The sequence below is a fragment of the Babylonia areolata genome, chromosome 12, assembly GCF_041734735.1.
Source record: "Babylonia areolata isolate BAREFJ2019XMU chromosome 12, ASM4173473v1, whole genome shotgun sequence".
NCBI lineage: Eukaryota > Metazoa > Mollusca > Gastropoda > Neogastropoda > Buccinidae > Babylonia > Babylonia areolata.
The window spans coordinates 30,667,278-30,679,777 of NC_134887.1; the positions used below are offsets into that span (position 1 = coordinate 30,667,278).

Here is a 12,500-nt window from a genome sequence, read left to right on the forward strand (position 1 = left end):
CATCATCAAATCATAATGATGATAATCATCATTATCATCAATGTAGGTAGGACCACAGGCCGAGCTGGCCGAGAAAGCGTGACCAAAACTGACAAAATTGCTGATTTTTCCATCATAATTTTACAATGAGAAACATGTATTTAATAATAAAAAATTATGTCAATAAAAAGTTTGACTCTTCAGCTTCACATTTCTTGTGTTGATTTGCTTGAAAGATCGATATATGAAAAGTTATGGAACGTTAAACATGATAGCGAAAAGTCGAATCGCAATGCCGCCGGGGCCTCACACAGCCTAAGGCTAGCCGGTCGAAGTCTGCGTATGTTCTGTTCACTCTCCGTTCCTAGTCAAATAACTCGGTCAACCTATTAATAACACATACCATTGGAAAGACGAAACCACACGCTAACCAATGGTGCAAGGTAAATTTTGATAATGTTTTAATCAGTCGGTGTAATTTGAGTTAGAAAATTTTCCAAATTTTCAGAACACTGTAAAAAATCTCCCTGACATCGTACAAAAAACCACTAAGCATCACTGGAAAGCTCATTTTTTCATGAACTCAAACCTACATTCCGTTTATCGCTGAGTTTTGCCTGGAGCGCATGATTCTAATTTGCATACAACAACCCCATCGGGTCACTTCCGCTGTTTTCACTCACGAAGGCGGACACAGCTGAGCATGCGATGAAGCACACGAAGGCACAAACAATGGGGGAGATTTATGATATTTACAGGAAGATCGACGCATATCTTGGTAAGTAATCAACAGATTTCTCATTTATTGATGATGTTTGACGATAATATATATTATTATGATTGTATTTGGCTTAGGAAATAGGTGTTTTCAGTCACTTGCTTGGCCTCATTTCCGAACGAAGGCGCCATGAAATTGGGTCAGCGGGGTACATCGGATTTTCGAAGATTGCTTGACAAATATTCATTCCTAATACCTAAACATCCCAGTAGTTCCACTCATTAGATATTTATATGATTGCTGGATTTTTTTTCTGGACTACGTTAGACTTCTTTTGGTTTGTATTCATTGAGAAAACATTAATGAAAAAAATCAAGAAAAGATAACTCCTGTCAGTCATTCGCACTTGTGTCAGAAACAACTGAACGAGACTATGATTTTCTCAGACCACACACACACACATGCACACGTACACACATACTCACACACACACACACACACACACACACACACACATAAACACTGCATACAGAAAACCTGACCACTGAAATGAAAATTAAATCACAAAGAAAATAAGGAGACCTGAAAAAGGTAAACTTACCGTAAAGACAAAAGAAAATAATAATGATAATGATAAAAAATGATAATAAATAAACAAATACGTAAATGAATATATAAAAGAGAACTTCACACACACACACATTTGCTCAAATGCTTGTGCTGTAAAAATTCATGAACATAGACACACACACACACACACACACACACACACACACACACACACACACACACACACACAAAGTGAAAAAGGCATTTTGAATTAAAATTTTAAAGTCATGATTATAAAGTCAGTCATAAAAAGCCATTGGTAAAGCACATGTACATTCCACTTTTTTCTCTCTTTTTTTTTTTTTTCTTTTTTTTTTTTTTTTTTTTTACTAAGATGATGACATTCTGGAGAGGATGGAATAAATCTGGTCCCATCAGGAAGAGGATGTCCTATGAAGCTGCCAGACCTTCAGCCCACCAACAGAGTGTTGCTGCAGGGACTTTGCTCAAGATTCTACTGACACCAGCACAAAGGACATGCAGCCTGATTACTTCACACAGCAAGGAGAAAAAGTGGCTGTTTTTTATGATGACAAATTTTACGTTGGAGAAGTCCTTGAAGTTTATCTCCAACAAGAGCCACAATAGCATTAATGACCAGCTTGGGAGACAGGAATGTATTCAAATGGCCAGATACAGTTGATTGTGATCCAACTCATTCAAATTTTGTCTTGGCCTGGAACTTGGACATGTTCAGCACCAATGGGAGAACATGGTGTGTGAAGGAGTTTGATGCAGTTGTCGAGAAATTCAGGGAGTGGAAGTCAGCATAAGTTTCTTTTTAATATATTTAGGCATATTTCAGACATATATATGCAACTGTTATTCATAACAGGTGAGAAGGTTCCTGAAATAGTGAAGTGTTACATCAAGTTGGTGTATTTGGGAAAGAAAGGCAAGTGCTGGAGAGAGTGTCTGGTGGAAGGGTGGGGTGGGGTAGTGAGAATTATTCAATTTATTTGTCAGAAACAATGCATGACATTACTTTGTATGCATGATAGTTGGTTAAGTCAGATGCAGACAAACATTTTGATATGTGAACCATCTCTGTAGACCAGTTAGAAGTGGAGATACAATGATATGCCTGTGGTGTGATTTTGTGTTACACTTGCGCACTGTTTTTTCACTTCACAAATTGCAGTTATAAGGGTCATTTAGTTGTCTATACTTTTTGTTTGTGAAGATTGTAGTTCTTGCAAAAAAAATCAACAAACTCTAAGTAGTTAGTTATGCGTCTGAAAGAATTTTCAGGCACATTGGGAAATTTCCTAGACTTTGGCGGGGGTGTAAAATTGGCTTTTTGTCTCATTTTGTGTGTGATTTTGACACATTTTAGGTGATTTTGCTGATGAATAAAAATGATTTGGATTGTTATACACTGAATGTTTTTGTCTTTTCTGTTTGACAGTAATATGAAAATGATGTAAAATCAGTCCAAGCATTGTCAGATACATAGCGTGGACACATGGCATGTCTAAAAATCAGCTTGTATCGCAAAATGACGCAACACACACATATACAAAATATTCAAACTGGGATATCTCAGAAACTATTGGAGATATTGATTTGAAATTTTGCATGTGTTCTTTCCTTGTTATTGCCTTCAATATGAGATAGGCAGTAGCCAATTATATTTCAATTGAAAAAATGAGTGGTCTTACCTACATCAATGTCATCATCAAATCATAATGATGATGATGATAATGATTAAAAAAAAAAATCATGATAACAATTATGATGATGGTATTGATGATGATAATGATAATGATGATAAAAAAAATCATGATAATAATAATAATGATGATGATGATGATAACGATAATGACGATAAAAAAAAAAATCATGATAATAATAATGATGATGATATTGATGCTGATGCTGATGATGCTGCTGATGATGATGATAACAACAGGTGACAGAGATGGAGGAGCAGCTGAAGGTGGTGGCAGGGGAGAAGTCCCAGATCTCCCAGCACCTGTCTGACATCACCAAGGAGAAACACCTGCTGGACAAAAAATGTACCCAGGTAACGCATCTCACTCTGGGCTGCTTTTTGTGTGTGTGTTTGTTTTTTTTCTGTGTGAGTGCTTGCTTGCTTGTAAAGGTGCTTGTATGTGTGTGTGTGTGTGTGTGTATCAGTATCAGTATCAGTAGCTCGAGGAGGCGTCACTGCATTCGGACAAATCCATATACGCTACACCACATCTGCCAAGCAGATGCCTGACCAGCACTGTAACCAAATGCACTTCGTCAGGCCTTGAGAAAAAAAAAGAAAGAAAAAAAAAAAGAAAAAAGAAAAGATAATAATAATAATATTAACAATAACTGTAATAGATAAAAATAAAATAAAAAGATAATAATGATATTAAATAAACAAATAGGCAAATAAATGTAAAACATACAGCCTACACACACACACACACACACACACACACACACACACACACATGCACAGAGCTCTCCTGACACATGTACATTTACACAGTCGCGCACATCACCTTCACCTTCACCTCTCCCGTAGTCTGGGTTCAGACCGTTGGGGCACCGCTGCTGACCTGGCCACCACCCCTCTCCACTCTTCACGGTTTTCTGATTTCCTCAGGGCGTCACCGAGCGTCAAGCCTGTCCACCCCCGGATGTTGTCTTCCCATCTCTCAGCTGTGACCATCTCTCCGTCGCGCACATACACACACACAAAAACACAGACACACACACGCCCGCGCACGCACACACATACACACACACACACAACACAGGCTGTCACTGACTGGCCGCAAGAGGGGTGGGAAAAGATCTGTGTGTGTGTGTGTATGCATGATTGCTTGCCTGTGTGAGGGTGTGTGTGTCTGAGTGTGTGTGTGTGTTGATGAGTGCTTGTTTGTGTATGTGTGTGTGTGTGTGTGAGTGTGTGTAAGAGCAGGTGTGGAGTCAGTCTGCGCGCTTTGACACCACCTTAAAGCTGAGGCTGATGACGGGGCTATCGTGCCAGTCAGACTGCATTGTCTGACTAAAGCGCCGGTCAAACTGTGTTGTCTGACACTTCTTCAGATGACAACTAACAACAGAGCTATGTATGTACATGATAAACAAATAGTAATCATTATTAATTATTGATTATTTATTTTATGTGTATGATAGTCGTTTCCTGCTGTGACCACCAGAACTGCAGAGGAGGCTTCTGCTTTCCAACCTGAGCTAGAATTTGATTATAGTGGAGAATGTCTTCCCAAATTACATCCCCACTCTCTTGGCCAAGAGGGTTTTAGGACAGTTGGTGTTGGGGGGTGGAGGGGTTCCCAAAGGCCAACCAGCCCCCCCCCCCCCCCCCTCCACACCCCCCCAAGGCTGCAGCACTAAGAGCCAGTGTAATCTTCCCTCCAAATTTCAGAGTCAAAGTCTTTCAGAAAAGACCAAGTTGTAAATGACTTCCCATTGCTGTGGAGAGAAACCATTGAGCGTACAGCTCTCACTTTGCTGTTGGTCCAACTGTAAGCTTGCGTCAGTCAGTCTGTGATATAAGCCAGGAACTGGGGCCTGAACAGAACGGCTACAGCACCAGTCTTCTTCTTCTTCTTCTTCTGCGTTCGTGGGCTGCAATTCCCATGTTCACTCATATATACGCGAGTGGGCTTTTACGTGTATGACCGTTTTTAACCCGCCGTTTAGGCAGCCATACTCCGCTTTCGGGGGTGTGCATGCTGGGTGTGTTCTTGTTTCCATAACCCACCGAACGCTGACATGGATTACAGGATCTTAAACGTGCGTATTTGATCTTCTGCTTGCGTATACACATGAAGGGGGTTCAGGCACTGGCAGGTCTGAACATATGTTGACCTGGGAGATCGTAAAAATCTCCACCCTTTACCCACCAGGTGCCGTCACCGTGATTCGAACCCGGGACCCTCAGATTGAAAGTCCAACGCTTTAACCATTCGGCTATCGCGCCCGTCACGGCACCGGTCAAACTGTGCTGTCTGACACTGCTCCAGATGCACGGGCGGCTGAGCAAGGCGCTGACAGAGCTGCAGGAGGAGAAGGAGCTGAACCGGTGTCTGCGGGACAACCAGCAGCTGTGGCAGCAGCGGGTCGACGCCTTGGAGACCTCCGTCAGGGACCTGTCCACCTCCAAGGACAAGGTCAGGGTCGTCTTTGGGTGTGGGTGGGGGAGTGTGGGTGTGGGGGTGGATGGGTGTTTTTGTATGTGTATGTGGGAGGGGGTTTGTGTGTGTGTGTGTGTGTGTTTGGATGGGTGTGTGGGTGGGGTAGTGTGTGTGTGGGTGGATGGGTGTTTGTGTATGTGTGTGTGTATGTGGGAGGGGATTTGTGTGTGCGTGTTTGTGTGGGTGGGGGTGGATGGGTGTTTGTATCTGTGGCAGGTGGGGGGGTGTGGGGGCTGGTGGTTGTGTGTGTGTGTACTTTGTTGTTGACATACTCCATCTGTCTTCTTTTAATGTTGGTAAGTCTTGATCATGGTGCTCTGTCTGTGGTGGTTATTTTTTTTTGTGAATGATTTTTTTTTTCACCACCTTATTGATGTTGATTGTCAGTGCTCTGGGCCTATGTGCTGAGGCAGTAGAGCGCATCATCATCGTCATTGTCATCGTCATCGTCGTCGTCATCATCACCATCATCATCGTCGTCATCTTCATTGTCATCATCATCATCAATATCACCAACGTTATCGCCATTATCATCATCATCTTCATCATCATTACCATCATCATCATCATCATCATCATCATCACCATCACCATCAGCATCATCATCTTCATCATCATCATCATTAGTCCCTCTTTTGTAGTTGTTGTAGTTGCTTTCAGGAGTTGGAGGAGTTGTTGTGGTGAACGCTTTCAGGAGTTGGAGGAGTTATTGTGGTGAATGCTTTCAGGAGTTGGAGGAGTTATTGTGGAGTTATTGTGGTGACTGCTTTCAGGAGATGGAGGAGTTATTGTGGAGTTATTGTGGTGACTGCTTTCAGTAGGTGGAGGAGTTATTGTGGAGTTATTGTGGTGACTGCTTTCAGGAGGTGGAGGAGTTATTGTGGAGTTATTGTGGTGAATGCTTTCAGGAGTTGGAGGTGTTATTGTGGTGACTGCTTTCAGGAGGTGGAGGAGTTATTGTGGAGTTATTGTGGTGACTGCTTTCAGTAGGTGGAGGAGTTATTGTGGAGTTATTGTGGTGACTGCTTTCAGGAGTTGGAGGAGTTATTGTGGTGAACGCTTTCAGGAGTTGGAGGAGTTATTGTGGTGAACGCTTTCAGGAGTTGGAGGAGTTATTGTGGTGAATGCTTTCAGGAGTTGGAGGAGTTATTGTGGTGAACGCTTTCAGTAGGTGGAGGAGTTATTGTGGTGACTGCTTTCCGGAGTTGGAGGAGTTATTGTGGTGAATGCTTTCAGGAGTTGGAGGAGTTATTGTGGTGAATGCTTTCAGGAGTTGGAGGAGTTATTGTGGTGATTGCTTTCAGGAGGTGGAGGAGTTATTGTGGTGAACGCTTTCAGGAGTTGGAGGAGTTATTGTGGTGACTGCTTTCAGGAGGTGGAGGAGTTATTGTGGTGATTGCTTTCAGGAGGTGGAGGAGTTATTGTGGTGAATGCTTTCAGGAGTTGGAGGAGTTATTGTGGTGAACGCTTTCAGTAGGTGGAGGAGTTATTGTGGTGAACGCTTTCAGGAGTTGGAGGAGTTATTGTGGTGAACGCTTTCAGGAGGTGGAGGAGTTATTGTGGTGAATGCTTTCAGGAGGTGGAGGAGTTATTGTGGTGATTGCTTTCAGGAGGTGGAGGAGCTGAAACTGTTGTTATGAAGATGGTTGTTGTGGTGACTGCTTTCAGGAGGTGGAGGAGCTGAAACTGTTGTTATGAAGATGGTTGTTGTGGTGACTGCTTTCAGGAGGTGGAGGAGTTATTGTGGTGATTGCTTTCAGGAGGTGGAGGAGTTATTGTGGTGACTGCTTTCAGGAGGTGGAGGAGTTATTGTGGTGATTGCTTTCAGGAGGTGGAGGAGCTGAAACTGTTGTTGTGAAGATGGTTGTTGTGGTGACTGCTTTCAGGAGGTGGAGGAGCTGAAACTGTTGTTATGAAGATGGTTGTTGTGGTGATTGCTTTCAGGAGGTGGAGGAGTTATTGTGGTGACTGCTTTAAGGAGTTGGAGGAGTTATTGTGCTGATTGCTTTCAGGAGGTGGAGGAGCTGAAACTGTTGTTGTGAAGATGGTTGTTGTGGTGACTGCTTTCAGGAGGTGGAGGAGCTGCGTGAACAGCTGAGAGACGTGATGTTCTACCTGGAGGCCCAGGAGAAGCTGGCAGCCACGTCTGACGTGTCTCAGGAGGAGATCCAGGAGGGACAGGTCATTGTCGGTGCCGCCGCCGCCACCTCCCCCCTCACCTCAGAGTCTGCCGGGGGCAAGAAACGCAGCAAGAAGCGAAAGTAGACCCGTGTCTCTTGTTAGGAGAATTTGGGGGTGTGGTGGGCATGGGCATGGCTCGCTACGTCCTGTTCGGAGATACCTTCAGCATGGCGTCCCGTATATCATCAGAGCCTGTGGGGGTGCGTGGGGAGGGGCAGGGTTGGCGGGGGGAGGGGGGGCTGCAAGAAATGAAAACAGATACTGTGTGTGTTGCTTGGAGAGTTTGGCGTGGTGGGCGTGGCCATGCCTCACTACTGCCTGTTCGGGGATACCTTCAGCATGGTGTCCCATTTATCATCAGAGCCTGTGGGAGGTGGGGGGGGGGGGGGAATTACTGTCAATCTCCTCTAGTCACTTTTTTGTGTGTGTGTGTAAGAGGGCATGTTTTTTTGTCTGTTGTCTCATCAGAGCCTGTGTGTGGGGGAGGGGGACGGGGAATGCAAGAAACGCAGCAAGAACCGAAAACAGGCAGGCGTCTCTTGCTTGGAGAGTAATGAGTTTGAGGGTATTGGGGGTGGGTTGGGGATATGCTTAAATCTTTCTCATGTCACTTTTTTTTTTTTTTTTCTTTTTTTTTTGTAAGAGGCCATGTTTTTTTCAGTCTGTAATCTCATCCGAGCCTGTGATGGGCTGCAGAAAAAAAACGCAGCAAGAAACGAAAACAGGCAGGCGTCTCTTGCTTGGGGGTGGGGGTGGGGTGAGGGGGGCAAGTCTATATAGTCTCATCATTCTGTTGGGGAGCAAAAATCACAGTAAGAAATGATAATGGACACGTGTCTCGTGCTTGGTGAGGTGCAGGAGGATGGGGGACAGCTGGGGTTTGTATTGTTTTTGTTGTTATCAATCTTCTTGTCATTTCTTGAAGAAGCTTTGTTTTTTGTAGTCTTTAGTCTTTTTTTTTTTTTTTTTTTTTTTTTTTTTTTTTTACTTTTGTATGAACATCCTTTGGTTTTTGTGGGGGGTTTTTTTGCATTTTTTTCTTCCCATATAAATGTGTGTTTTTTGGTTTCATTGGTTTTGGTGTTGTTTTTTTTGGTGGGTGGATTCATTTCATTGTGCGAGTGTGTTCCCAGCGGTTCGGGTCTCTCCCTTTTCTTTCTTGTCCTTTGTGGCGTTCCTGCCTCTGTTTTGTGTGAAGGCAACAGACTGCTGTGCCACATCGGGGGACATGGGACGTCATCTGTGTTGACTGTCATTGCTTGTGGCATTCCTGTCTGTCTGTTTTGAAGGCAACAGACTGTTGTCCCACGTCGGGGGACATGGGACGTCATCTGTGTTGACTGTCATTGCTTGTGGCATTCCTGTCTGTCTGTTTTGAAGGCAACAGACTGTTGTCCCACGTCGGGGGACATGGGACGTCATCTGTGTTGACTGTCATTGCTTGAGGCATTCCTGTCTGTCTGTTTTGAAGGCAACAGACTGTTGTCCCACATCGGGGGACATGGGACGTCATCTGTGTTGACTGTTGTTCTTTGTAGGCAGTGACTCTGTTCGGGAAACAGGCATTAACAGTGTTCAGTCATAGTGTATCGGTGTGTCATTTTTGGGTTTGGTGTTTTTTGTTGTCAGTTTGAAAAGAAAACTGGAATCAGTTTTAAAAAGAGAGAGAATGTGTGTGTGGGTGGGCGAGTGTGTGTGTGTGAAAAGTCCTGTAAGTGTGATTGTGTCCCCTTTTTGGCCAGCTGAGCTATGAGCAACATTAAATGATATTTTGTATGGTGCATTTGAATGTATGTATGTGTGTGTGTTTGTGTGTATGTGTGTGTGTGAACAAGCTGTCTCTTCAAAGGGTTTGCTACTTTTTGTGTATGTGTGTGTATGTATGCGTTGTGTAAATTTTTTTTTTTTTTTGACACTCAGTTATTAGGTATCAGTGCCGTTATTTCAAAATAGCAAAGACAAGAATTCATTGTACCTGAAGTTTTGAAGACAGAAGACAATTGTGAGTTGGCTTTAGTATTGGTTCCATGTTTACAATTCTTTCCAAGATTGTAACAGAAAGCAAGCAGTACAGCTATATACAGTAGAGTTGGGTCTGACGACATGTTGGAGTACGTCATCAAAGCTAAGTCGGACAATTTCTGAGTAGGATTACAAGCTATCATGGTGCTCAAGAAAATGAATCTGGTAATTTTCATGAACGTTTTCTCCTTGCTTTTTGTTTATTCTTGACACTGTTGTTAAAACACAGTGGGAACGTATATCAGTATTTCTGAACGACATTTTGTTTTTCTAGCAAGAGAAAATAAGAGTTGGTGTGTGTGTGTGTGTGTTGTTGTTGCATGGGGTTCATTTATTGGTTGTTGGGGTTTTGGGGGTGTTTTTTTTTCATGTTTACTATGTTCTTTTTGTTCTTTTCTTTGAAAATCTCCATATCCTAAAAGAGGCAGAAGGATATTAGATCTTGAATCTTATGCATTTGAAGAGAACACATCTTTCTTGTAAGAATGCTCGTCATCCATCTTGTCAGTGTCTCTTATTTCTGCATCATCCCACTGTCTTCAGCTTGCCATAACTCAGTAATGTTAGTGAGGAGTTTGGGGGAACCAGCCACTGAAAATCATCACCACTGAAAAGTATAGATCCCAAGGAAGCGCTTACAGTAACTGAATAAAGATCTGAATAAACCTGTTTGCACCCTGGAGAATTTGGAGATGCTGTTTGAATCATGAAAATTGAGGAGAAGATGGGAGCTAAAGTGTCATGATGGCTGCCGATAGTTTTCACTGATGATTGCGGCCATCTGTCTTCACGTCATTTTGGTGGATATTTGTCTGAACGAGTGTGAAATAGATTCTGATTCCAGTTGTTAATCAGTGTTCCCATGTAGTCTTGAAACTTCCAGGAAAAATAGGAATACCATTTCCAGGGCTGCAGAAGTCATGGAAATCTTCTTTTTTTTTCTTTTTTTTTCTTTCTCACCCTGCCAGGACTGGAAAAATATCAGAATTTTCACAGTACCTTTTACCACACCTACAGTACTAAAGAACAGTTTGTTTGCACACACACAGAGTTTCACATTCATACTCACAAACACACATACACAGTCTCACATTCACACCCACACACACACACACACACACACACACATTCACACACCCACACACACTCAAACACACACACTCATATTCACACACATTCACACACACACACACACACACACACACACACACACATATTCACACACACACATGCACACACACACACAGTCTCACATTCACACACGCGCACACACACACACACACACACACACACACACTCAGTCTCACATTCACACACACACACACACACTCGGTCTCACATTCACACAAACACACAAATACACACACACACACACACACACACGCAAGTAAGGCAGTCAAAATGACAAGTGAGAAAAAAAAAATGTCAAGACCTCTGTGAGGATCGTTTGTGCAGCAGTGTTGAAGCGTACCCGTACTGCCCTTCCCAGTCTGTCTCTCACAGCCCCCCCTCCTGTGTGGTCATTCTGCTGTGTGTGTGTGTGTGTGAATATCAGTGTGTAGGTGTGTGAATGTGTGCATGTGGTTGTGTGTGCTTGTATGTTTGAATGCCACTTTGTTTTGGGCGTCTCAGAAAATGCTGCGCTTTACAGGGTACTTTTTTTGTGTGCGTGTTTGTTTTTTTTAAACAGTAAGGAGTTTTTATTCTTTCAGACTTGTGGGGACTCTGTTATGTCATTTTGGTGGAAATTTCTTGTTCGATGTTGTAGGAAGTAGATTTAGACTCACATACATCGTTTATTGCTGTTTCTTGGCTCTTGACACTGTCAGTGTTGCATACACTGCGAGACAATCAAACGCCAGTTGTCTTGATGCTACTGATGTCAGCCTGTCCATAAAGTATTGATGTCATCACAGTGTTGTATGGTTCAATGTGGTAAGAAAAATGATGAACAAGTGTGTGTGTGTGTATGAGTGTGTATGCTGTCTTCAGTTTTATGTCTGTTCACTGAGTTTGATATCAGACGATGATGTGTGTAAGGGTTTCTTGAGTCCCTCATTGTTACGTGGTACTGCGAGTTTCTGTTGTAAGCATAATGAAAATTTCTGCCTTTGAAAGGCAGATGAAATGGATTTGAAATCTTGCTGGAAAAAAAAAAGCTTTGTGATACAATGTATTTTGACATTGAAATTTTATGATTTTCTTTCCAATGTGTGTGTGTGTGTATTTCCATGCCTTTGTATGGCTGGGAAAGATTGTTGTGAATTTGTATTAGCTGGCTGAATGAAAGAACTTTTCAGATAAAACATGTGAGAAGAATGTTGCCCCGAGAGAGAAGAAGAGGTTGCAGTATTTGATAGCTGCTCTCTTTGTTCGTTTTTTGATGACGGTGTGCGTGTGTACTGTATCAAAACAGCAGGGCTGAAATGCCCACCCATTTGATTGCCTGGGACAACCAAACTAAGTAGAATTGTGTGTGTGTGTGTACTTGTCCCAAGGACAACTAACAGTTGTCTGGGAATTTCTGGTCCTGCAGGGACTAAAAAGACTGCTGTAGATGACAGTGGAACTGAAGTCTAGTTATGGTTTGTTAATGTAAAATGTAATATTTGGGGTTTTTGGGGGTTGTTGTTTTTTTTTTTAACATAGTGACATACAGATCTGGACATGAGAGAGAGAAAGAGAATGGTTAGTCAGTCATGTCATCTGATTTAGAGGGTGTGCGGTACTTTGTGTTCAAGTTTGTTCTGTCATTTTGTGTTTAATGATGGGTTTGTGTATCCCTTTGTTTTCTCCTCTTTTTTGGTTTCTTTTTCTCTTTGTTTTCTTTT

At 42.7% G+C, this 12,500-nt stretch overlaps 1 protein-coding gene across 1 annotated transcript in view; it reads left to right on the forward strand.

Annotated features, from left to right (window-relative positions):
• Positions 1 to 7,819, forward strand: part of LOC143288144 (BRCA1-associated protein-like) — a 29,073-nt gene extending 21,254 nt beyond the window's left edge. Inside the window, exons 13-15 of the mRNA XM_076596439.1 lie at positions 3,219 to 3,332; positions 5,296 to 5,442; positions 7,537 to 7,819. Coding sequence (XP_076452554.1) covers positions 3,219 to 3,332; positions 5,296 to 5,442; positions 7,537 to 7,731 — 456 coding nt within the window. The 3' untranslated portion in view covers positions 7,732 to 7,819. The remainder of the gene's footprint in view (positions 1 to 3,218; positions 3,333 to 5,295; positions 5,443 to 7,536) is intronic.
• The last annotated feature ends 4,681 nt before the right edge of the window (positions 7,820 to 12,500 follow it).